The sequence below is a fragment of the Haemaphysalis longicornis genome, unplaced genomic scaffold (genome assembly GCF_048455015.1).
Source record: "Haemaphysalis longicornis isolate Haplotype H1 unplaced genomic scaffold, Haemaphysalis longicornis Haplotype H1 scaffold_58, whole genome shotgun sequence".
NCBI lineage: Eukaryota > Metazoa > Arthropoda > Arachnida > Ixodida > Ixodidae > Haemaphysalis > Haemaphysalis longicornis.
This window is the reverse complement of record NW_027526401.1, coordinates 880207-906868: the sequence shown is the minus strand read 5'-3', so window position 1 is coordinate 906868 and position 26662 is coordinate 880207. Positions and strand designations below refer to the sequence as shown.

General features: G+C 46.5%; 1 protein-coding gene across 2 annotated transcripts in view; it reads right to left on the bottom strand.

The window, feature by feature from the left end:
• Positions 1–7578: 7578 nt before the first annotated feature.
• Positions 7579–26662, bottom strand: part of LOC144140985 (uncharacterized) — a 32399-nt gene continuing 13315 nt past the window's right edge. The window contains exons 6-12 of one of the 2 annotated variants that reach the window (XM_077672473.1): positions 24931–24963; positions 21866–21971; positions 18982–19206; positions 17933–18054; positions 11937–12298; positions 8424–8472; positions 7579–7808 (exon numbers count right to left, since the gene is read on the bottom strand). In XM_077672473.1, coding sequence (XP_077528599.1) covers positions 8461–8472; positions 11937–12298; positions 17933–18054; positions 18982–19206; positions 21866–21971; positions 24931–24963 — 860 coding nt within the window. In that variant the 3' untranslated portion in view covers positions 7579–7808; positions 8424–8460. The remainder of the gene's footprint in view (positions 7809–8423; positions 8473–11936; positions 12299–17932; positions 18055–18981; positions 19207–21865; positions 21972–24930; positions 24964–26662) is intronic. The other variant, XM_077672472.1, reaches the window with a different exon arrangement.

Here is a 26662-nt window from a genome sequence, read left to right as displayed (position 1 = left end):
CATTCACTGCAGTTCACTCGTGCGTTCACTGCACCGTCACCACAGCCGCACCCAGCCGAACCGATCGCTGCCAGAGTTGCAGTCGCTCTTTCGTCGTGTGTACGTCCATGGCATTGTCGACGCCGTCCTCGAACCCTAGCGCCTGTTGTATAGTGGCGTTGACTCTGGCGGGTGGGCGCAGCCTGTGGCAGTGCAGCACCAGGTGCTCCATGCTTTCCTCGTGGTCGCCGCATGCCCTGCACTTTGCTGCTTGAACCTCTGGTGTGCTGTCGTAGTGCCGGCAGTACAGCAGCGTGCGCAGTGCCCCCGCACGGGCCTCGAAGAGGAGTGTGCTGCCGCTGCTGTTGTCGTAGACACGCATCCGGCCTATATCTTGCCTGTGGTTGCGGTACAGTTCCAGGGTAGACTTTTGGTGCATTGTGGTCTGCCAGTGAGCGCGTTCCTCTTCTTTCACCCTGGAGCGCACCTTCTCCGTGATCTTGTGCGGCGGGCCCACCTCGATCGGGCTTGTAGTGAAGCCGAATTTTCGACGGAGGTGGTAGAGGCGGTTGCACCACTGTGTGCGAACACCCTTGAATGCCATGTAGCGGAAAAGTCGCCGCGCCCAGCGTTCGTCGTTCATGACTCGGAGTCGCTCTTCGAATGCAATTTTGCTGGTGGCCTCGCGAGCCTCAAATGTTGACCATCCCAAGTCACCCTGTATGGCCTCCACAGCCACTCGGCCATGGCAGCCCAAGGCAAGGCGGCCCACCTCTCGCTGACCACGCTCGAGCCACCCCCGTGTTGGCGCCGACACACACACCACAGCGTTCGCAAAGGTGAGACATGGGACGTGCACCGACTTCCACAGGTCACGGACCAACAGGTATCGGTTGCACCCCCATAAGCACCGTCTGCGCAGGATACAGCTGGCGCGTCTCGACCTTTCTTTCAGTAGAGCCTCGTGTGTAGCATACTTGTCGCCAGTGGTGTTGAAAGTGATGCCAAGGTAACAATAGCTGTGCATCGGTGGAACTTCTTCCCCGCCAGGCAGCAGCACAATGCGAGCTTTGTCCTCTGGGTCGGAGAAGCACAGGACCGCTGACTTGCGCGTGTTGAAGGCCAGTCCCAGTGTTGACAGATGCTCAGCCGAGGCGGTGACAAGTCCCTGTAGCTCAGCCACACTTCCAGCGAGCAGGACAAGGTCATCGGCGAAGACCAGCCCCGGTAGTGTCCACATTTGCGGGAGTCCATCTTCAGAATAGGGCAGCGTGAAACCAAGTCCCGACGAAATAAGGGCTTTCTCTCCTCTCGCCGAGCAGCGCCCCTTGCGGCCTCTGCGCGCAGTCATCGCAGGCGGAGCCACCCTCTCCCGTAGAGAATGCGCGCGCTCCGCACACTCCGCCAGTATCAGCGTATATGCAGCAGCGCTTTTTTAGGCGGCTCCATTTCATGGCGGACCCAGCTCACGTAATAAAAAACCTTCGGGCTCAGTTTTTGCGAGTAAAATGTTTTTACTTGAGCAATGATACGGTGAAGCAACAGGACCTTCCTGGAAACAAGGTTGACATCACAGACGTCGAAGAAGTACTCACGTTCGACTCTTGAGAATGACCTAAAGATAGCAAATGGCTTGTCGGATGTCCACTTAAGCACTGGTCATTTCACTAAGATGAAGGTGAGCATTGCTGTACAGCTTTTTCGTGAAGCCCCTACTGGAATTCGCTACCTAATCCGGATAGGGAAGCCTACAGCTGAGGCTGAGGCAACGGCTTGGTTTTTTGAGCTACTTTGGAAATGGTATAGCTTAATGTCATCACGGCACCCGGTGCTTGCTCTGAGCAAGATAGATGTTGGCAAGTATGAAGAGGCAATTGCAACGCTTCGCCTTGCTGAGCATACACTGCGACATGTTAAGATGGGAACGGCAAACTGGAAGCCATCTCAAGCAGGTCTTCTTATTTCGACAACTGTTGTACTTAGCCTCGCAGAAGAGCTTCTGTGCCACCGTGGGTACATGTACGTCCTGACCAGCCGACTACTCCAAGATTGTCTGGAAAACATCTTCTCAATTGTGCGGATGAAAAAGCCTACCCCAAGTGCATACGATGTGAAATGTGCTTTGAAACTGGTTTGTGTAGGGCAATTCCTGCACACACCAAAGTCAACAAGCTACGACATTGACGACAACGTGCACCTGGCTGACCTACTTGGGCCAACTCTGCAAAAGCAGCTTGAGGAGTTTGTGGATGACGAGGAGCATCTCGAGGACGTTGCTATTGAGGACGTTTCTGCAACGGAATGCGACATCCTTGCCTACGTTGGAGGAATTCTTCTACGGGCCATACTGAAAGCAACAGGGGATTGTGAGCCATGCAGGGCAGCGTTAGTTGGAGAGGATGAAAGCTACAATGCACTCATCAACTTGAAAGAGTACGTAAAGCGGGCTCAGAACCTGATCAGACCCAGCAATGCTGTGATGGCTGTCCTGGTTCACTTTGAGGAGTATTTCAAGGCATTTGTCACAGCTGATACTATCTTGGACATGAAGGCTCCATTCAGAGCAATATCAAGGTTCCTGGCTGAAAATGTGGAGGTTAATCTTGAAAGTGTCTGTAGTTCTCACAAAGAAAAAGTTGAGAGGGTGCTTCTGGAGAAGTACGTTTGCTCACACTTGAGAATGCACCTTCGCCAGCAAATGGCTCGATGTGTTGAGCCACATTCTAGCAAGAGTTGTGCTGGAGTAAGCCTCTCATAAGTTTGTGCACCACACCAAAAAAAAAAGAAATGTCAGTGTATGACATGTTTCAATATCAGTGTTTTGTTAATATGTTGACATTGGTTTTCCTTTGAATTTCATGTTTCATTAAACTTGCTAGTCTCAGCATGTGTTTGTATCTTTCTCCTTTGTGTACGTCTTCAAAGGCTGGTTTCGGCTATGGCACAGTAATCGAGAAGAACAGTGTTCCTCTTAGTGTAGGTAAGCATTGTTTGGTCAGTGTTATTCAGGAGTACGATATATAAAGCTTTGTTGCATGTGTTAACAGTGATGGTAATATGTTGGGTAAAAAGCCCGAGAACAGCTAAGCACTTGTTATGAGTTGCGAGTGGAAATCATTAGTGTTCACTTGAATGCCAATATTACCTTCTTTGGTTACGTATGTCGACATCGCAGACAATGGTAATCTGTGAATTGGCCGTGAGCTTCGACAACACCTGTCATTGCCATTGAGCAATCGCTTTGAGTAGGTATGTGGGAATTGTGGTAGGGCGGGGGGGTAGGATGGCGTTACAGCCAAATGAGATTGATGAAACGGCCTGTAGCTTCTGCTGCCAGATACCATTGGCCAATCCACCTGAGTTGTTGTGCCTAACATTGCACTTAACAATGTGCCTAGAAATATCAAATGTATTTTAATGACACGATGCCTGCACGAGTTGTAGAGGTTTTCAAAGTCGAAGACCACAACACATTTACTGGTCCATGACACTAACAGCGTGAAACTGGGTGAAAACACAAAAAGGGGAGACAGCGCTTGGTTGTGTCTCCCCTGTTCGTGTTTTCGTCCAGTTTCGCGCTGTTGGTGTCATTGAACAGTACCAACTATCCCAGCTTGCAACACTCCTGCGGTTTATGACATTTACTGGGTCAACCTTTATTCAGCTCGAGCCACGGCGCTGTAGTGGCACTGGGAATGCGTACTTAACTTCAGTCTTGTGGACCTGGGTTTGTTTTTCATGTCCAAGTTTCCCCTAACTAAATTCTTTTAATTTCACCCTATTTTTACTGCTGGCCATTTTAGGTGGCTGTTATAGAACAGACGGAAACTTACACTTTTGCGTTAAAAGTTGCTTTTTACGTAGTTTGGTGCTGACAAATTACCATGTTTTACTGGTTTACAAGCGGCCCAGCATGCAGAAAACGACTGCTTGGCCAAGTTGTAATGGTGTTCTGCTTTCTGTTCAACAGATGATTGAAATAGTTCCTAATACTTCCTCATGCAAGTTTATTATCCTTCCTGTTCTTGTTTTATTTTGTTCGTGATGGGCGTTTAGATGGTAAAACTCACAAGAATCGCAGATGGAAAATTACGACGACATTTACATTTATAGTGCCGTAGATTTTAGTAAAAAATGCTTTTTAAATGCTTCACCAGCTGTCTGAACTATTTTCCCAATACTTCTATCTTCTAAAAAAAAAAAAACGAACGTAGCATGCGATCGAGGCCCAAGAAAAGCAGTTTTCGCGCTGCTAATTACGAGCCTGCAACGAATTAGCATCGGCACTTGCTTCATTTTACTGTGTAGCTACCACTGAGCCCGACTATTAGCAACGCTCCGAAAAATGGGGTTAGATGCACTGGCTATACACAATGAGTAGCACGGAGTTGTTTTTTTTTTTTTTTTTTTTTGGTAAACTTGATGACACGGGATGGGGAATAAAATTTAACACAACGAAATGGACTGCTGGGCGAGTTTTCAGGTATTCATGTTGTAGTGCAACAGCGCCAAAAGGACGAGGGACGCAGTAGAATTAAAGGCTAGTTGCCAGTCAGCGCCCATCTTTTTGTGCATTCTTCTGCGTCCCTCGTCCTTTTTGCGCTGTTACACTACAAAAATTGAAGAAGCGCTTCGCAAACTGCATACCAACATGTTGCTAAAATGGTAAGTTGCGTGCGCCGGCTCCATGAAACGGAGCTATCTAGTCGAGATTGCCGTGAGAGTGCCTTCAAAAACGATTTGTGTGCTTGTCACACAACGTACGCGCAAATGTGACTATAAAGGGTCGTACGGATTTGCCCGAGTGTGAACGCAGGAGTGCGTGGTTCACGCCATGCAACCCGCTACCGGCGATTAGGTACGGAGGCGCATGCAGAAAGGGGCTAGATCACGGGACATACTCTCCGAGGAAGCGCATTAACTTGCGTTGAGAATGTGGCACTGTCACTGTCCATACTAGTGACGAAATGAAAGCAGAACAGGCTGCGGCGGCTTCCGAATGAACTCGCGACAGCCAATGCTGGTGTCCGATTTCGCCTTCACCGCAGCCTTCCTACGTGCGATCGCTGGGGATTGACGTTAAACTGGAGCCACGCGCTGACTTTTAAACCACAGAAACAGCAGTAACAACTCGGAGCGCTTCTAAGTGGGCAAATCAACGGGAATTATGCATGGCAAGACGTCGTAGCCAATGCTCCTGAACTTCGGCAGAGAATCAAAATGGCTGCCCGCCAAATTTAGCGGCCGCTTTTAGCTCACGGGAGATCTTCCGCCAGATTTGTCCGCGGCCTGCGGCGCAATCGTCAGAGATGGCACCACCCTAAAAAAGCGCTGCATCGAGGCTCCGTAAGCTAGACTAGAGTTCCTGTATATGCTCACACAGCATATACAGTAACTCTAAGCTAGACCTTTGCTTCTCAAAAATCCTCCCTGTTCTGTGCCAGTATATTCCAGGCACTATAATCAGGCCCCCGCGGCAGCATGCGCGCCAGCATCAGTAGCGGCCTAATAGCCCGTAGTTCTGCTTGAAACAGCTACTGTATCCCATCCGTACCATGCAAGGGCGATGTGTGTATTGAAGTGTTTTGCTTGGCTGTAGTAAAACCTAGTTATGACTTTTGACAGTAAAACCGCGAAGACGAGGCTCCCATTACGTCATATCAAGGGTTATACAAACGAACGTGTTAGCATTATATGAAATAAAATATTATAAGCCTGCGTATACGTATTTACGCGTGCATGTAGCATACACTGGTGCGTGATATTGAAGCGTACATGAAAATACAGGCAGTAGTTTACGGGTGCGCTTTCGGCCTCTGACAATAAATTCAAGAGAAATCTCTTGGCTGAAATTACGTTATGTTGATTTGACGGCCGGTAAGATTATTAAGTGCGCCGATGCTTGTTACCAAAACAAAAAAAATATGCATTCAAGAGCTCGCATTTGAACAAGTTATAATACTGTCATTCCTAAAGCAGCTTGCTTCAACATAATTATTCCAATATAAATCAATAATCAATCAATCAATAAACGCATGGCATTTGCTCCTCACCTTCGTGTGCAAAAAGTTTTCATTCGTTTCTTATTTGAAAATAAAAAAAAGCGCATTGAACAGCCTCTGCTGCTTATTGTTTGAAAGCAGTGGAATTGAGCCATTTTAACAACAGATAAGTGAAGAGCGATTGAAACATTATGCGGCAGTAAATGTAAATAGTATCCGAAAAAGATGATCACAAGGTTACACAAAAATCCTACAAAATCGGCGCCCTCACAGCAAAGAACTATTAAATGTGGCAGCCGTAATTCAGTAAATAATAATTTCAGCACCACGTACGCACAGGTGTCCGAAAGCTTCTATAGCTTCAAGAAAGTTGAGAGAATATTAAAGCTCGTTCACCCTATATTCTCCGATTATTTATACGGCATTGTCGATTAGTATTTTCATTTTTGCATCTGCGAGGCCGCGCGGATGCCGCCGGCCGCCGGAGCGACCGGTCCGCCGATCACAGTCTCCCGGCTTCGGACAAATTCCGCGCGGCGTCACTAGCGTCGCTGGAAAGAGCGAATAGTTGGATTTCAGTTTGCTCCTAGAAACAAGGATGCGACTGCACGGTTGAAGAAATATTTGAAAAGCACGGAAAACAACCTCAGAATCTGTGAAAATTGTGGAAACAGTATCAAGGCTTGATTTCAAAATTGTGCCTCTTCTTTAGGTTCAGCCGTTGGCAATACAGCAGGTCTGACAGCTGAATAAGATTTGGGGGCAGTTTTTTTGAGCACCGAAATCTCGATTTTGGAGCAGAATAATATTTAGGTCACCTTACGAACTGCAAAAATAAAATTTTTGGCAACTCGGAGCGAGGTGGAGTGCACTTTTTAATCGGTTTTGAACGTACATAACATTGAAATAGCCTTCAATAGTTTTTTTCTAATCCATGCCCTAAACCACACATACATCAAGACTGCCTCAGTAAAAGGTCCAGCCTATTCTTACTCTGTCAAGTGCCTCACACACAGTGGAACTTCATCCAGTTAGGATATCTCCACATCCACGCACTGCCAGTTTGCCATTCCCTTTGGGCAATCCAAACAAAAGGCACACCAACTGCAAGCTTACACAGCACATAAAACTTCCTAGTGCTGAAGCTTTCAATCATCGATTTTTCGATAGCTGGCGATCAGTTTGGTGTGCACACACACAAAGTGCCGACAAACCGCAAGCTGCCCGCTTTGCGAACACATGGCTACAAGCAAAAAAACAACAAAAAGAAAGTGGGAACAGCACCTAGCCCACTACAGACCTTCCCACCTTCTGAGACTCATGTGAAAGGTACTGGTGAAGGGTGGGTGTGAGAGGGATTAAAAGATGGTTTTTCATGCACAAGTTTTTTTTAGATATCTTTGAGAGAGGGGGGGGGGGGGGACATGCCTACCTGCTGCTTCTAGTTCAGCACTGCAGCTGCTAGCAGAACTGGTATTGGAAAAAGGTATATTTATACACAGTACATGCTTCATCAAAATGAAACCTAGCCCCTGTGCTGGCCCAACAATGGAACGTGCCTGGTTCCCAGACAGCAGAAAAGACACCAACAATGCTGCTCATTTTGTCCTTTTAATTCACACACCACATGATTGATGTCAAGCTCCCCTTGTTGGATGGAGAAACTCGCAATGGCTCTCGCGTTCGGTGCATCTTGTCAATGTGAAAATCAAATGAAGGTGTAAACAAAAATGGCCCTGATGACCTGATGAAAAACAAGCAACGCTAGAGTCGCAGATGCGGTTATGGCAATGTGGTGGCTCTCTTCCCTTTCTACTCATCGCCACCCTGCAAGAAAGGAGGAAGACAGGCACCATGAGTGCATGAAAAAGGCACCCTAGCACGCACCGGGATGCTCATTAAAGGCACAGAGTCACCGGCCAGCCTGCGCGTCCCCCAAAGAGTTTGCACTCCTTACAAGTCCCCACAGTGATCTGCACTCGAGCTTCAAACGACTCTCACCAACGGACACACCTTCAATGCTCGCTCTACGTGCGAGCTTGGTGTATGGTGCATGCAACTTCGGCTCCGTGGCCACCTGACTGCTCACTGCACTGTATTTTGGCCCTGAACATTCCTTCCACAGGCATGCTATGCTGTAGGCTCCCTTCATTTCCCCAGAACACTCCTCACAGCAAGTTGAGCATTCACACTGCACTTGTGCATTCGATGATTAGCCACCGAGGAAGCCGTTAGTCGAACACAACTGAAGTGTGAACAGAGAGCAAATTGTTTGCAGAAAGCTGCCGGTCACTCTGTGCCCCCTCGTACAGAACCACACAAACAGTGACACACACACACACACACAGACTGGCCCACGTTACTTTTGCATACACACGCACACACAGCCAGCCACAGGAGAGGAAAACCGAGAGAAAGCAGTGTTAATCAAGGAATTCTTACATGCACCTTGCCGTCCAAGCTGCGGAGACTTGGCCCTTCAATAATAAAACTGTAAAGATTGAAGTTACGGCGAGTCAACCATGTAAGGCACAGGCACATTTCATTGCACTGGCAGTTGTTCGCTACTTTGCAATCATATTGCACCCGGCGACCGTGTCGCCGGAAAGAATTCAAGGGCTCCAAACAGTGAGTGTTCACTTCAAAAAGAGTGTTGTAGATTTCACAGTTCAGAGGCAACACTGCATGGCATCAAATAGTTGATAGCACTGCAAAGTGGTACCAAAATGTGCACTTCGTCTTGGCACATGTGTAGGGGAAAGATACTTAAGAGCCCAAATGTTATGCAGACGCCAAAATACAAAGGCAGGCTCGGTGTTTACCAGAGCAGGAGATCATCACTTTTGGTTACCCCATGGCTCTCCATGGTGCACGCAGGAAGTTAGAAAGCACAGATGAGAACACAGGAACAGCATCACAAAAGGCACAAACAAGGGGAAAAAAAAGAAGGCTGAGATCAACAGAAGACATCACAGCAGAATCATGCTTACAGCTCACATAGTGCCATGCAGCTGAAGTAGCCAGTTCAACTGCTGGCCCCAGCAATAAGGAATCTGATGCTAAAATACAGCCATGCGAAGTGAGAGTAACAGAGCTGGCAAGAGAAGGAAAAGTGTAGGGGCAGGCACATGTAAAGCAGTTTGTAATCCTGCATCTTTCCTAAACACGAAGAAAAATGTAATACCAGATGCACACATCAATGTGCCAAGCTGTGCCTTACTGTTCCTTTTTTGCTTTCAGGACCCTAAGTGCATAGGCAAAACCAAATGCTGTTGCTCCGTGCCACAAACATGCTTCAGTGCCAATTAGGTTGGAACGTGAAAAAATTGCATTGCACTCAAACCATGGTGTCAGAACCCCCGTGATGATCTTGCACCAGTAAAAGAGCCCAGACAGCATATGCCACAGAGCATGCGAGTGTTCTTGCACTGACGAGTGCTCTTCTTACTACAGTAAAACATCGTTATATCGAACAGATACACTAAATTTTTTATTAAGACGTTCCAAAGCTCCACATGCATTTTAAACTTCACATATCGAACCTCATTTTCTATAAAATGAATATAGTGAACTCTTCAGCTTCACTAACTGCTCAAGTGCAGCCTTGTCTTGTGTGAACCATCTTGCAGCAATGACCCCAAACGCAAAGATACTACTGACGTGCACGACAAAACTATAAATAATACAGCGAATCGAAACTGCAGAGAAAATGTCAACAGTTGCCGATGCCTTCAAAGCAAAACCTGCATAACCATCCTTCTGGCAGCAAAAATGGATGGTAGCCCGCAGTTGAGACCTATAATTTTAGGCATGTTCGAAATGCCAGGATGCCTGCAAAACTATATTCCTGTGTGTGGAATCAGTTGTGGATGACCGACCCGTGATGTTGCAAAGTGGCTCAAAAATAAGACACCAAGCTTGCAAGCAAGAGTCATACGCTGTGCCTGATAGTCAACTGTAAACCGCACTGTAGATGAAGTACATGCTGCCAAGCAGTATGTCGAAGCTGCAGCCTTCGGACCACAAGTTAATCTGGGAATTTAAGCACTGTACAACCAAAGCCTACCAAAAAGGCAGCCCACGAACATCCAAGTCAACCTTCTAGGGTCCAACAAAATGCTACAAGACGCTTGGAACAGTGCTACACAGCTTTCAGCACCTGTGCCGAGTACGCCTCTGCGGAAGAAGCGCAGGCAAAGTTCGAAGACCACCTTGAAAAAAATTGCAAGTTTTGTGGCTGCTGCAACTGGTGTAGCTTGTCTACAGACAACTTCGTCAAAAAAAAAAAAAAAAAAAAAAAAAAAGCCACACGACAGGGACTGACGCCCAGCTGAGTGCATTTGTGGGTGGGTTATACCCCTGTCACACCGGCACTTTCAATCGCGATCGGGTTTTCGAGCGCACTCGACGTACTGCCGCTGCTACACGGCACGTTTCAATCACGATTGAGAAGTTGCATGGGTTGCGCTCGTGTCCGCCAGATGGCGCTAACCATGTACTTGCGACCGGCGTCTGGTAACTTCGCGCGGTCATAGGTATACGCAAATATGTAAATATTACCTCACGCTTATTTGGGTCTAGTTATTTGACACAATTTGTGGTGTTAGTTGAAGTTGTCACATTCTGTGCCATTACTGAGTGAGGACGAGAGTATCGCCGCTTTCGTTCGATCGCACTTGGAAGTCTCGATCGCGCTTGAGAAACCAGGATTGAATTCGAGCGGGATCGAGCTCGATCGCAATTGAAACTGCCGTGTAGCAGGTGCCCGATCCGGATCGACTCAATCGCGATTGAAAGTGCCAGTGTGACAGGGGTATTAGAGAATGCAGTTTCTTCAAATGATGACAATGGCTGAACGGAAGCTTTCTTGGGATTGATTCTTTGGTTGTTGTCCGAGTTGTCCAAACCACTTTGCAATGCTTTTGTGGTGCGAAAAAAGAACGCGGTTTTCAGCTGGTGGACCACCTGGATTTCAGGAAGCAGGCCATGGTAAGCATGCGATCACCACTAAGAAACAGTCTACACTGCTAAAGACTTTTGCACCAAAGTGAGTAAATTCTATTAACACCTGAAGTGCTAATAATAGTGCTCCAATAGGCCACTGGCTCCCAGCTGATTTTTGGCAGTGTACATTTTGGCTAGACCAAACTATTTCGTGATCACTGTTCAACATAACGAGGTTTCACGGACACTAGTATGTTCTACACCCTACCCAGGTCACCGAAGATGAGCACGGTCCTTACGACTAAATGCCATTACCTGTACAGACCCACACAACATGCACATGCTCCCTACGACCACCACCCAAACCTTTTACAGCACGATTCACAACACATTGACATCACACAACAAGCACGCACGCACACACACTTCACAAAACCACCCCTCCGTTTCCCATTAACTGTGACTATGGGTCCTGCAACCACAACATACGACACCCCTCCACAAAGTTGTTGAAAAGGAAGCAGTAAGTTTTCTTTCGTGAGGGGTCTACAAATGCCAAGAAGAAAACTGAGTAGACTTGGCATATTTGCCTTTGTCTGTCCTTGCAATACCTATTACACTTTCATAATGTAGCTCCTTCATCGAAGTAAGTAGGTAAAATGTAGGCATACACACTTTGAATGATCTCAAATATTTGTAAGGTTATGTGCTACTGCATTCTGGTGCTCAATTACTTCAAACCAGCACAACTGGGCAGCTACTAATTGAGGTTATGCCCACGCACACCGCTCATGTACTCATTAAATGACAAAAGGCCCTCTTGACAGTTACTCTTTCCTGCCACCCACAAGGCTAGAACAGGAGACTCAAACACTACCGCAAAACTAGCATAACGCTAGCACCTCTGTGCTGCAGACAAAATCTGCCCAACCTCAGCAGCAGTGCACTCAATCATGAGAAACACGTCATGCCCCATTACAGCAGAAAGGGTTAGCCTGGCGATGCACTCACCCCAAAGCGGCCCCCGCCGCCACGGCCACCACCGCCCCGGCCCCGGCCACCTCCGCCGCGGCCTCCGAATCGTCCGCCACCCCCTCGTCCTCCGCGGCCACCAAAGTCTCCTCGGCCCCCGCCAAACTTGCCGCCTCCTCGGCCCCCGCCCCCACCGCGGCCCCAGCTGCCGCCACTGCCACCCCAGCCGCCCCCGCTGCCGCCGCTGCCCCAACTGCTGCTGTTGCCCCAGCCGCCGCCGCCGCCTCCGCCACGGCCACCGCGGCCGCCGCCGCCACGGCTAAAAGAGTTGTTGCCTCCCCGGCTGAAGGAATTGTTGCCGCCCCGGCCCCCTCGGGACTGGTTGCCACCCCGGAAGCCACCTGCAACAGAAAAGAGGAGCCACCGCCATCAGCACCACACACTCAAGAGTGAAGGCCCGAGTCTACCTACAAAAGAATGCATTGCAAGAGCCAATTATCACCTACTAGTGCCTTGCTGCACATTCAGTGATGTGATTGGGTCGAATCATTTTGGAGCAGCCAAAATAAGGTTTTGGAGAAGCAAACTCGGCTTTCGGAGCATCCAGAACGAGCACTAGGATTTGAGATATATTGCTAGAAGGGGAGCAAAACCTCCGAGAGGAGCCCTAAAAGCAGCATCCTGGGCACACAGAAATGCCTTCGGAGCAGACTAGTTTCTGCTGCACAGATGTCTTTTAGCAGTGATTATGAAATGCCTCCAGACAAGCACTGAAAGAGTCCGTGCGAGTGTGTACATGCATTGACTGCATGAGCCAACAACAGATTATGAAAGAACTTGAAGTTTTATTTAAAAAATGACTATCGGGGTAGCATTCCAATCGATAGACTACAGAACGTTTCATAAAACCATAATGAATGGAACACAGTGCATTTTATGTAAAAGCTTCTAGCGCCCAGCCTAAATGTCTGTTTCTCTCCGGGTTCCCAAGACGAAATCGCATGCTACATCTCTTCCCCAACTTCTAGACTCTCTTTCCAATTTGCAGGGGACTAGGTTTGCAACAACAGAAACTCTCTGGCTTTTTTTGAGCGGTAAGACTGTCTTCATGAAGCACCCACCCAGCTTGTGAAACAGGGTCACCTATGATGATCACTGAGTAGGTGGACCAACGACTAACTTATTTGAAACGAAGACAAAAAAAATCAGTGAAAACGTCAACCACATTCTTCACAAAGAGAATCTTTGCAAAGAAAGTTTTATCATAACATGCTTTCCTGAAGCGTTCCTCGTGAACGACATGTTGAGTCAAGCAAGATCACGTTCTCCGAAACTCAAAACTATTCAATGAACGGGCTTACAGCCAGTCCCACATTAAGCACTTTCGTCCCTTTCCCCTTTCCTGATACCTCCCCTTGCAATGCCCTCTCCATCTCGACCCCTCGGAGTTAGTCACATGAACTCCTGCCAAGCTTTCATTATCATCACCATCCTACCTACACCCACTGCAGGCAGAGGCCTCTCCCATTTATCCCCAAGTATCCCGATCATGTGTTAACTCGCCAAGCTTTATTGCAAAGCAAATAGTAAAGGGTGAACCGCATGGCGCGTTTAGACACTCGAATCGTGAATGTCGGCGTTGCGAGCGCGATATTTTCAAGCCCGCATTGACGATATTGCACCCGCTGCACCTTCTGGCTCGGTGAGAAACTGACGCGCGACAGTAGGAGGAGCTTGCACACTTACCCCAACAGGGTGGCGTGCACCTAAGTTTCGAAGCGCTCGAGAAGCCAGCTGGCTCAGACAGAGATGGTTAGGCTTACTACCCTGGCAGATATTGCATGGGCGCTTTCACTAGCGGCGCGGATGATGGTTTATGTACCGTTTTCGCCCCCATTGACCACACAAGCAATTTCGTGTGCGACTTGATCAGCATTTTAGAGAGCTCTTAGACGCAGTCGCAAAAGATCCCCACACCACTTCGCAGCTGAAGCCGCTGCCATGTTGCCGCTGCCAGCCGCGCCATGCGCAGCGTGCGGGTGTTCCGCGGCAGCGGAGCACGCCTATGGCGTGCGCGGCGCGTTTTCGCGAGCAGAAAACACTCCAAGATTGCCTCCTCTTCAACGCTCATGGCGTAAAGAGCACGCCACATGGAGGAAGCCCAGCGAAACGAAGCTTCGGCGCAAGATTAGCGCAGATTGCATGAAATCAAAGTCCTTGTAGCAGGATTTACCTCTCGGCGCAGTTAGGCGAAATTGGCGCAGCTACCACATCACTAACATTGCTACAAATGCTGGAGTATAAAGACATTCAAGAGAACCTGAAAAACAGTGTTCCTCACATTTTCTCTAGTGCAACCTTAGCAAAACTGCAGAGCAGTTTTCTCTGAAAAGTTTATTTGGTGCAGCACATACCTTTTCTATCAAGGTGCAGTACTTCCATCACTGCCAATACGTTAGAAAATTTGCAGATGCAGAAAGGTCTCAAATGTGAACATTACCTATTTGACATTTGAAAATTGTCTGAAATAGTTGGATGGTTTCACAATGAAGTTTGATAAATACAGAGTTGAAGCAAACAGATCCATATTTGCACGTAAATAACGCGACCTCGAATATAACGCAAGGGGGGCACTTTTGGTCTCACATAAGAAAAAAGGATATATTACGCATTTAACGCAAAGTAATGCAAACGGAAACAGCAATCAAAAGGTGGTCACCCGCAGCAAATGCGTACCTTTTTGGTACCGCATTCATCAATGTCACACCCAGCCAGAATGTCCAAAGATTATTCGCACCCACCTTTGTAATCTGACCTATGGGGTACAGTTAAACCTGGATGTAATGAACTTCTATGTAACGAATTCTGGACTTAACGAAGTTTTTCAATTCCCCACTGCCACCCCCATCAAAGCGAACTGTATGCAACAAAGGCCTTATGATGGTTAACCTTGACGTTGCGTTGGCAAGTGTTTTTTGGCATTTTTCAGAAGAATAGGCTAGAGAAGTGCAGTAATTTAGCGAATTTCACCCGCACCGCAAACTACTGTGCTTTTCCGCAAGTGAGAGCAGTGTCGGTTAGGGGCTAGGCCTGCCTATGGGCGTGTAGTCGCGCGTCGCCGCTGCTACCTGTAGTGTCTGTTCTGCTGCCAGAAAACGCAAATTTGTCGTGTCAAGACAAACTCGAAATTTTAAAGCTCTCTCCGCCAGCGATAAAGAAGAACGTCGCCGCTTAGTAAAGTATTTAAGGTAGCAACCTCTGAACAATTTTGGGTGCATAAAACAGCCTCACTTTCACAAAAAGGGGCCCTTCAACATATGTTTGGTCCTTGAAACGTGTTAACGCTCCAAAAAGTGTACAAAAGGCAAAAAGGATACTTCAGTTACGATTGCGCATATGGCGATAAGGCGACCTTGCTCCTTTGGATGCCGAGCGACGATTAACTCACACTACCACGCCTTCAAAATCCATAAAGTTGATCGATACTTTGGGAGCGCCTTTTCATAGCGTTCCAGGCGTTTCTCGAACAAGTAAAGCTGTTCGGAGTTAGATCAGAAAATGGCCTTTCAAAAGCAGTTTTGTTTTCATTTTTGCAACGGAAACAGGATTTTTGACACACTTTTGAATCACCTGGGTGTGGAAATGGGGCGTGGTCATCGCGCATCCCTGCTACCAACAAAGAATGCGTGCAACTCGTAATTACTCTGCACCAGTGCTTGTTTTTTGCTATCAGCGCGTGAATGGGGAACTAGCAAACGATTTTCAATCGCCAGGTTTGAGCGCTGACAGTAATAATCCCAGAAATCGGCTGGAAAATTTTAAGCAGTGCCTGGTTGCAAAGCTACTTTATGATTTTAGGCAGTTTTATTGCCTTTGCGCACATTGTTATAAGTTCTGTGGTAGTTCTACTTACCCCAGGACCAACGTTTCGGTTTCGTTTCTGCATCGCCTGGAGCGTCCGCAACGGATCCTCGAACAGAGCACGCCGCTCCTTATTTCCCCCCACCCTAACCAGATTTCTGCGATAAGAACTTCAGATGCAAGTTGAAAGATCACACCCAGTCGCCAGATTTCTGTTGCGCCGAGGACAGCGCTTCAAACCGGCCTTACACTGCCAGCTGTTCGCCTTCCAGTTTCGTTTCTATGCGAGGGTATAACCGGGTGTCTAAGATGTTGCTTAGTTGAACTGTCTATTCGGACAGAGTCTGTGATAAGTTTTTGTACCGTTTTATTTGAAAAATGTCAGGTGGCGCTGCAAAAGAGAAAAAGCTCGTTGTGCTGATTTTTTTCATTGCACAACTGCTACTTGGCCAAAGATCGCAGGGCACGATTCTAGCTCATCTTACCTCATTTTTGCAAGCAAGATGATAATAAAGCTCAGCTTTATGTTTTGAGAGATAACAAGCATCAGCCACGGCGTTCAGTTTTCAACATCACGCATTTTTTTTTTTTTTTTCTGCATCGCGTGCTTGTCCCAAATATTGTGCTCGCTGTAAATGCAAAGCCAGCCATTGACAAGATGTTTTTACGTTATGTGGGGGCAAATTGGTGCCTCTGATAATGTCAAACCGCCAGATTTATTCCAGGGAACCACCCGAAATTGCAGGTTGGGCTTCACCGCAAGACACGAGCATTGTGCGTGCTTAGAATTTTTTTTTATATCTGACAAACTGTTCCGAGCAAGTACACATTTTTTCTAGGGCGTGTTTTTGAAATGTTTTCTTAGAAAATGTAGTCTAATTTTTTTCTACTAAGGGTGGTTTGATATACACAACTCCTTTTTTATCATTTTTTTCGACAACTTGACAAAAATTTTGATTTTGATATTTTTTTACAACTATGATATATAAAAGCTTTAAAAAAAACTGGTGTTATTGCAAAGGCCGTTAAATTATGTGCATTTTGTGTTCCTGCAATTACTGACTAACCAATTTTTTAGCAGGAAAAAAAAATGTTTTCTTGGACCCCTAAAATTGGTCAACTTTCCGGCAGTAGCGAAAAGTTAAGCTCGTGGGAAAGCAGCAGGCGCAAATCACGCAGTGTTTTACCGTGAAATAAATTTTTGAATGGTGAGGTCACCATCACTGATGTCCAGCAGTCTGGTTTCGTTATGCTTCCTTCACGCAAGCCTTAGCTCGAAACCTACATGTAACGAAAACCTGCATGCAACACAAATTTGTCAATTTCACTATATCCAGGTTTAACTGTACTTGCGTTCCCTCACCTTAAAGATGTAGCCCTGAAACTCGACCAGATTTCTTTATACTCGGCCGGGACCTTCTAGGAGATCAACGTCCGTCGGCGAAGCGAGAATCCCACACAACGCATGAACTGTTGTACCGAAGAGCTGCTGGTCTTGAAGTTGTTCTTAAGTGCACCGGCGTCACGTGCAAGCTCTCTGGCTTTGAGTTGCACAAGCTCAGCATTGAGTTGCACAAATTCAGCATTTACAGGGAAAAACTGGCCCCGACATTAGTGAATACTGCCAGGTCATCCTCGAGTAGCGTAGCGGCCATTCATCAATCCACGCCACTTTGAATGGTTGACTCGTTTAGTCAGAGATGCCAGGCCGCATTTGAATTGCCCTGTTCTTCGCGCAGCAGAATCCCCAGTTTCTGCAATGAGGTGGTGTACCGATTTCGCTTGTTCATTGCAGTGGCTCAGAATGCAGAAGCAAGTACGAACAAAACAAAGCCCAATGAGGAGCCAAGGCTGCACTGCGCGCAATAGCACTTGCCTGCTCTCGGCGGCAAAAATAGGCAGCAGGTTCGTGGTTCACATTCCAGGCATAACAGTACGAAGCTCGTGCCAGGCACGAAGGTCAGAAAAAAGGCCAGAAAAAATCTCCCGCTTGGGTTGAGCGCCAATATAACTCAAAGCGCGGTTTGGCACTTTGTAGCACTTTTGTTTGCTGTGAATACTTCTTTCAAGCATTCAGTGCTCTTCCCTTATTTCAGATCTGCAGAATTCCTAATGCGCGGTGCACTTCCTGCTGTTCAAATTGTATCGCAACAAACCGTTTTACAGGCACTCACCTTGTCCGCCAAACTTCTTGACAAGGCTGAAACGGATGCTGCTGCCATCTATGGTGTGGCACTCAGGGTTCTGCACTGCATTCAGCAGATCTTCGGAGGATTCAAAATGCAACCGCGCAAACCTGGAGCAAGTGGGAAGCAAAAAGGAAGCCCTGAGTGCCCTGAAGCACCCACCTGACCTGCAAGTGTGCACACTAGGACAGTGCGCCCACGTTTCAGTCACCCGGCTGTGCCCAGAAACCATGCTGCACCACCCACATGTGACTTGCACAGCTCACCAATGGACAGCATCCCCAATGAATTCCCAAAACTGTCTTAGGGTTATTCCAAAGTGACCAGACATGACAACGCTGCTACAGTTTTTAAAGCGAAAGTTTTCTTCATGGGACTGATGGCGCCCCTTCAAAAAAGAACTAATACATCCCCCCTTAGACTGGTTAGATCGACTGAAAAGCCCTGGGATCTCTGGACACGAGGTACAAGGATAAAACCAAATTTTCATTGTATCAAAAGGCTACTTGACAATCTCCAAAAAGGTCCCAGATAAGACAACACACGCATTGATCATGAAGTACAATAAAATACCTTTATCACATTAACCATATTTTGGAAAACAGGTTGTTCGGAGACGCGTTTACTTAGTGTGCTGAAAATCATCACATGGGTTCGTTCCTGCGATTTGAATCTTTCAAGGTTCAACGACAGAGAGGACACACTTTCAGCTAGAGTAGGACACACTTTAAGCGAAGGTTTTGACACATTTTTTTATGCGAGAAAGCCTTCACACTACCCAACTTTCTTTAGGATGAGATGATAAAGTTTACTTGTACCTGGTATGCAAGTGCAGCTATTACATTTACACTCTGGAGTACAAACACTGCAACACCTGTGACAATGCTGCTACTCAACAGGGCTAGGCTGAGTAACACAGAGTCAAAGCGCACTCCTACCTATGGCCATCTGTACCTGTTCTGTGTTCCCTGCTCGACACACAGTGAGGAACTCATCCACAAAGGCATGATGAACACTAGAAACTGAGGGCAACTCACCCATCGTTGAGCACGTAGACCTTGGCTCCAGGGAAGAGCTCCTTCAGGCGGCTGACAGTGCACTCGAAGGGCACTCGGAACACGTCCAGCAGGTTGTCCTGAGTCTCGGTGTCATGTGTTGTGCACTTCTCCACCCGTGAGACCTTGCCATTCCCGACCTCCTTCTCCAGAAGCTTCAGGTTGGCCGCTGCAGTCTCTGCATCCACGTAGCGGGCAAAGGCCTTCCTGCATCCGGACACCCCAGGCACAGCCGACTCAGTACAAACAGCTTGCACCAGGGCAAAGTCCCCAAGAGAAAGATGCGCAGTAAAACCTCCACATAACGACCTGTGGTTCAACGAAGCTCCCAGCGTAATGAATGTTCTGATTTCCCAACAATTGCGCCAATAAATATAATGCACAAATTTTTTGCACCTTAAACAATGTTACACTGCCTTCTCACAATTTATTCCTTATACATCGCATTTACGCACCAGGAGCCTTTTGACAAGTACAGTGTAGACCGCTTATAACGTATGTCGCCGGGGCCACAAAAATCCGCACTATAACCAAAAGATGCGCGAATTCAACCACATCGCCACCTACCGTATAATGCGGAATATAGGTCGAGATTTTTTACAGAAAAATTTGCCGAAAAGTCACCCCTCGACCTATATTGCAGTCACTGGCAGTTGTCATCTGGCGACCGGGCAGCCCATTGAGCCCATCCAAACCCCAAAGGCACCATCGCCACCACCATCAATCGGACGCGACGCCATCTTTGTTTTGTTGCTTCTCTCGCTGTCGGCGAATGTGTGCGTGCAATTTTCTTCTTGCTCAAAATGAGTTTATGCACTTGGTGCCAGTTTACAGCAGCATTTGAAAGAGAAGTTGGGGGTTTTCCAAAGCCAATGACGTGTCCGCCTTGCGCCAGTTTGGTATCGTCAAAAAAGAAGTGTTGCTAGCGGCGTTAGCTGAAGGGGCAGCTCTCGGTATGCAACGCTCGGAAGGTTTCGTTTCATGGGCGCTGCTCTGTGCACCTGTGCTGCTGTACAAAGGGGCAAATTTTGTCCGCTAGCGCATGCGATGTCTCTACGAATGGATACCCCAAGATGTTTGCTGACCGCCTGCACAGACTGGCTGTCGCTCCGGTCTGCACACGAGTGTCCCATGCTTTGCGCTCGCTTCACGATTACATCGTCTTGCGAGTGTTTAAGAAGTGCTGCATAAGTAATTCCCTGGACTGCACCGAGGATGACCTGCTGTGTGGGTGACAGCGAGCCAGAAGCAATCGTCCAACGATACTTCAGACAGTTGTAAATGAGTAATCTGAGACGAAACAAGTTATAGTCTCAATAAAACAATGGTTGGTCCCTATTTTTTTTTTTTTTGCATTTTTCGGCTACAAGGTAAGGGGGCGACCTATATTCTGCCTCAACCTATATTCCACATTATACGGTACCTCTCAAGTCATCCTAAATTTTTTTATCACCCAAACACACAGCACCTAAAAACGAAGGCACGGTCTTTATTTCGTATTATTTTTAACATAAGCCGCTGCTGCAGGGTCTTACACATTGCAAAACCACGGTCTTACAAACGGCGAGCGAGGCTGTAATTTCCGTTGTACGTGTGTTTTGAAAGACCATGGCTCCCTTTTTAGCGTCTATGAAGATGCCGCAGGACATAAGAACGCCAGCGGGATTTATTTTTTTACCTCACCTTGTGTTCACGATGCCAAGGCGGCTGCATATCAGCGCAACGTACTGGTGATGGAAATCGTGGGCTTCGCGCGGCTCGCTTGTTCGGAAAGGGAAAGAGGGGTGGCTTATCTGCACAACGTTCTAAAGCGTGAACCGCGTGGAGCGATTTCTCACGATAACGTGCAGTGCACGCCACAGGCGCGGCGACACCGGTGCCGATACAACTGGCATATTTTGTTTTATTTTTTAGTGTGTGCGGCGCGGTAAAAGGCGGCAACATTGCGGCGGCACTGGCCTTGAAGCGGTGCAGGCAGCTCCAGCAACCACCTCCAACCGCTCGCTGAAATGCCGCACAAGGCGCGAGCGAAGATGCTCATGCAAGAAAAGAGCTGATAATGTGGGCGCAAAGTCACGCTGCTTGTAAAAGCGTCCATCAAAAAATACCGCGGTGATAAGCCTAAACATCTCTGGCGTGGCTAGCCGGCACGGAGTGCTTAGAATCTCCTGCCATTAGGTGCGTGCCTTTCCATTGGTGCAAGTAGTCGGGCTCCTCCCACTGACACGAGCATGAAAAACGCTTGCGCAACGCCGATGTGCACAATTCACGGTTCACGATTAATAGAAGCAACTCCCTCGCGCGCGGACGGTGAGTCAGTCGCTATCTTCAGAGGTGCATCAAGCAAGGACAGGTGTGCTTATCGCGTACGCGCGAACTAAAGGGTGCCTTTTTTTTTTTCTGAGTCGAAGTTAGAGGAGAGCAAGGGGTACGCGCTGCGTCGGATGGCCGATTTCACCATTTCTTTTTCTCTTTTGCTACCTTAAAACGATGCCCCAACTGCGCCGGTCGATCAGCAGACCTTCCAAAAACCGCACTATATACGGTATTGTGCTTCGGCCAACCGCATCTTAAGCGGTATGCTTATGCATCGAGTTCTATGGGAGGCAGACCGGTGGTAAAAAAACCCGCGTTATATCCGGTCCTGCACTATAAGCGGTTACGATATAAATGGTCTACACTGTACCATATTTTCACACACAACGAGCTCCTGCGCGTAACTCGCACACCAAACTGGCCTAAAGATTTGTCGACAAACATTGCTTTAAAACCTCTTGTAACAGTCTAAAAGCAAACTTAAGAACAACAGCAGATGATGGACAGTGTAGGCACTACATGAGAATACAATAAACACAATACTACTCACTCGCCCTTGACGACCAGGTTAATGATGTCACCAGACAGTTCTGTGAGGTCACCCGACCGGGCTCCCCGAGCCATGGTGATGACGAGGCTACAGCTGTCTCTCTTCTCTGTTGAGAAGGAGAAAACTAATTACCTCAGGGGCTACAGAACAAATTGCCAGCCATGCATCACTTAGAAGAGACACTGAAGTGAACTGAAAAACCCTGCCTGACAACTACTGGTAACATTTAGAACCAACGTGACGTCAATGACAAGGGAAAAGTCCACGATCCTAGCGCATGACACCTCACTCCTGCAAGTAAGGCTACAATAGCAAATCAGAAGATGATAATAAAGCAAAACTTTATGTTTTGAGAGATAACTGACAGTCAACCACGGGGTTCTATTTTCAACTTCATGCATGTTTTTCCACATTGCGTGCTTGTCCCAAATACTGTACGTGTTGTACCTGACAAATTGTTCAGCACAAGTCGACATTTTTTCCAAGGAGTGTTTTTGAAATGTTTCCCTACAAAATGTATATTCTAATTTTTTTCTATAGTTGGTTTGTTATACACAACTCGATCATTTTCTTCGACAACTTGACAAAAATTTAGGTTTTGATATTTCTTTTCAACTATGATGAATGAAAACATTTTAAAAACTGGTGTTATTGAAAAGCCCATTAAATAATTTGCCTTTTGGAATTCTGTAATTAGTGCCTTACCAATTTTTTTTAGTATAAAAAATTTTTGCTTGGACCCTAATAATTGGTTAATTTTCCCACAGTCACGAAAGAGTTAATAAGTTAATTCTCAAAATCGTGGGTAATGTGCAAGAGCCTGGTCTCAACAACTAGGTGCTTTTCGTAACATAATAGCACAACAGCAAGACCACCACGTGAAAAAAGTGCCACAATGGTTTCCCTTCAACTGGTTACTTATGACTGCGGTGAAATCAATTGGAGCTGTAGTTTTCTTTCGTGCAGTGGAACAGAGGGCAAAACTTGTCCCCGCAAAGCGTGCAGCGCTCGTTTTGCTCAGTAAATGAATGCTTTTTTTGCAGTATCGTCTACCTTCAGGGGTGAGACAGCTGAATCAGATTTGGGAGCAATTTTTGGAGCAGCGAAATCTCAATTTTGCAGCAGAAGAACCTTGATTTGGAGCAGAATGATGACATTTATTACGTCACCTTAGGAGTATGAAAATCAAATTTTTGGCAACTCGGGGTGGAATGCACTTTGTAATGGGTTTTGAACGTACATAACAATGAAACAGCCTTTCAATGAAGTTTTTTCTACTTGAGTATCACAAGGCACGAACTGCACTACCTTTTTACGAGACATTCATAAATTCTTCGGCTCTATGCATAGATAGCATGGAGTGCCGTTGAAAACATTGAATCGAAAAACAATCGAATAGCAATCGCAAGGCATTTTCATTATCATGTGAACTCTGAAATTATTATTTTTGTAATCCCAGACTTGGCTTTACACACAATTGTAGAGGCATGGCAAAAGTTGCGCAAAGCGAGGTGACAATCTTCGCACTCCACCAGCCCTCCCATTTCAATCTCCAATGTGCGCATTCACTACGATCGCAATTTGAATAACGTTGGTATGTTTAGCCACCTCCCTCTTGGCATTAAATTTCACTTCAGATAGATAAACCATTATTACTAGCGTGCAATAATAGCCCATCCAGCTATCAGCCACTGTTTGAACATTTTGCGGCGATGTAGCCTGCGCCGCCACTTCTGCAATGTCAATTGTCCAATTTCCGCCACTCGCAAGCTCGCTGTCAAAGGCAGCAATAACTCAGCGTTTATTATAACACCGCAATTAGTCTGAAATTTCACTTCAAGCACGCACCGCGCCACTCACTCAAGGCCGAAACACGGCAAATTCCCGGTTTTTGATGAACTCCTGTTCTTCCGAGTCATGCAACTGCCCTCAACAGATCAAACGAATAAATGAAAACCCAGCCACCCCCACAACCAAAACCACAGTAGAAATCGGAGAAGAGCACTCTGGATGAACCACGAGCAACTGCTTCGCCCGACAGCCATATTTTCCAATATTCACCACACCAAGATGGCGGCGCCTAGTAATGTCGGAAAATTGCAGTCTTTTCATGAATTTTCAGCAGTAGGTTGTCGCCTGAGTACACATACGTATTTTTTCTACAAGACTTTGCAATTGTTTTCCATGGGAAAGCTTTAAAAAACTCACAGAATATAACATGTGCAACCAGACATGGTGACCTTCGAAAAAACTATCTTGGGGACAATTTTATGCAGGTGTTTTATTGTATGATCAATCAATTAAACCTTTACAAACAGGATCACCTTGGGGGTGCTGGAAAATTATTTCGTCAGTAAGCATTTTTCCCTACTGAAACTGGCGGGAGTGTTAAATCCTTAGCTCTGAGGCTGTTTTGGAGCAGTCTGGCGCAATTTTTGCAATTTCCAAGCTTTTGGAACAGCCTGGCGCAGGAAAGCAGATTTGTATCAAAAGTGCGCAATATGGCGCAGCTGTCTCACCCCTGTACCTTAATCATGCTGTTTTGAAGGGTGTGTCGTGGCTAGTTATATCTGTCGAATTTCAACTTTCTAAAACTAATTGTCGATTCTCGAACAGAAATGAGATATAACATTACAAAGGACACTTTACAGTACACCCGCAAGTGCCAATTTGATGCCATACAGCCCCTTAGTTTTTTTTTTCTTTTTTTTTGCGAACTGCACAAGCCGCTAATTATAGCCAAGAGGGCCAAGCTTTTCTAGGCATTGAACAGAAATCTGAATCCAAACACACAACCCTTAATACTAAATCGGTGTTTTACGACACATACACACACACACATACAAACAAACAAGAAAAGTTTCAGTCCCAAACCTACAAAAAGCTTTCCATTTACCCATGAAACCAAAACAGGTTGTTGGCATAGCAGATACAACCCAAACATTTCAATACACTTAGTACCAAGAGGAAGCAAGGGAACCACTACAATTTGGCTTTTGTTTCAGTACAAAGGCACTGCAAACTTCAGTGCAATAACTAAAAAATAACCAGTTTAAAACACCTACCTTGGCTGTCGATGCAAGACTCTGGAACATAGTCTGCAAAAAAAAAAAAAAAGTACAACTTGAGCGACTACAGAGATTCAGTTGACGTGCAGTTTACTATGAGGTGAGGCTAAATTTAGGCTGTATTACCACACACTGGCACACCACAATATATTTTGTTGAAGCAGGCAATGTATTTAGCTACCCGCCGTGGTGGCTCAATGGCTAAGGCGTTGAGCTGCTGAGCACGAGCGAAAAGCAAAAACGCCAGTGTGTACAAGATTTCAGGGCACGTGAAAGATGCACAGGTGACCAAAATTAATCCGGAGCCCTACCCTACGGCGCACCGCATCGCCTGCGTTACGTCTTACAAAACACGATAGAAAACTTGTTCGAAGTGCTTTGCATTCCCATATCAATGGACGAGGTCGTGACAGTTTTAGAATTTTTGTTTTACAACACAATGTTTTTGAGTTTTCATTTTTTTAGAGGTTGATGTGCAACAGGCATGTCGACTGTGAACGATTATGTTAATAAAAAAATCACAAAAAACAAATCTGGAAAACCAAGAGTGTCACGACCTGAACTGTTCATCAAGGAATGTAATGCAAGAAACGGAATCAAAATAGACCCAGCGGTCACGAAGAAATCCCTGGAACAAGCGACACAGGTGGCAAAAAAAACTGTTTTGAGAAAACGGCTTCCGAAGTTGCAACATTGGTTTCACTTATCAAAAGTCGTCACGGTTGTAGCCTTTCATGTCCTTTTGAACATGGGGCTTCTGGAAGGCCTTGCCTTGAAATTGGAGTGCCTTTTATAGCCTTTCTCTTTCCAGAAAACATCATTTTCAGCTCCTCTGTGAAGAGTACATTGCCCAGTTAGCAGACCAAACGGAGGGGGAGATGGGTTTCAATGGGCTTTCAATGCAAAGTAGGTTAGCTGGTTGGCTGTATCGCACTGGACAACCTCCTTCTGCAGTGTTGTCACCATGGCAACAAGTTAAGCATTTTGTTTACTTAAATTTGAACATTTTTGGCTTTTTTTGTTTTATCATCTTGCCTGGCTCAGCAACTTAGCACTCATACGTGCAGGTGTTCATTGCCAAAAGTTTGCATACCACAAGGATGAAAATGAGCTTTTTTGAAGCTTGGTAGAGTATTCTGCATAACTCCCAACTTCAATGCAAGAGCATATTTTTTTACTACTTTTGACATTCAAAGCATCCAATATTGCTCGCAGCACAGCCAGTATGCCCTGAGCAATGGTATCAATAATTTCCCTAAAAAAATCACTGTTAAATGCTGCAGCAGTAACGTACATTTTTAACGCAGAGAACATATTTTTATTCCTATATTACCAACTCAAACCTGTTTGCATGATTATTACAAGTGCACGGGAAACGTTGCGCAAGAAAGGCGATATGGCTCGTGCGCATCGCAGCGCACGCTTACCGCGACATATCGAACTTTGATTATCCCTGATATGGCTGGTCAGGTCACTTTTAAGATTAAATCTAACGTCGCAGGCTTTAATTACAACTACTGGCGTTCAATTGTAACCGGTTGCGCAGACATGTGATGCTCCAATGCGCGTCGGTTATGCCGTGCGCGCCGCAGCGTTTGACGCGTCGACCGTTTCTTTCTCAAGGCTAGCGAGCCCACAGTCAAAACACAGCAATAACTAAGCGTGTAAACATTGCAAATTCGACTAAAAGTTCGCTTCACGAACCGCTATCGCAAGCGCGCACACTGGC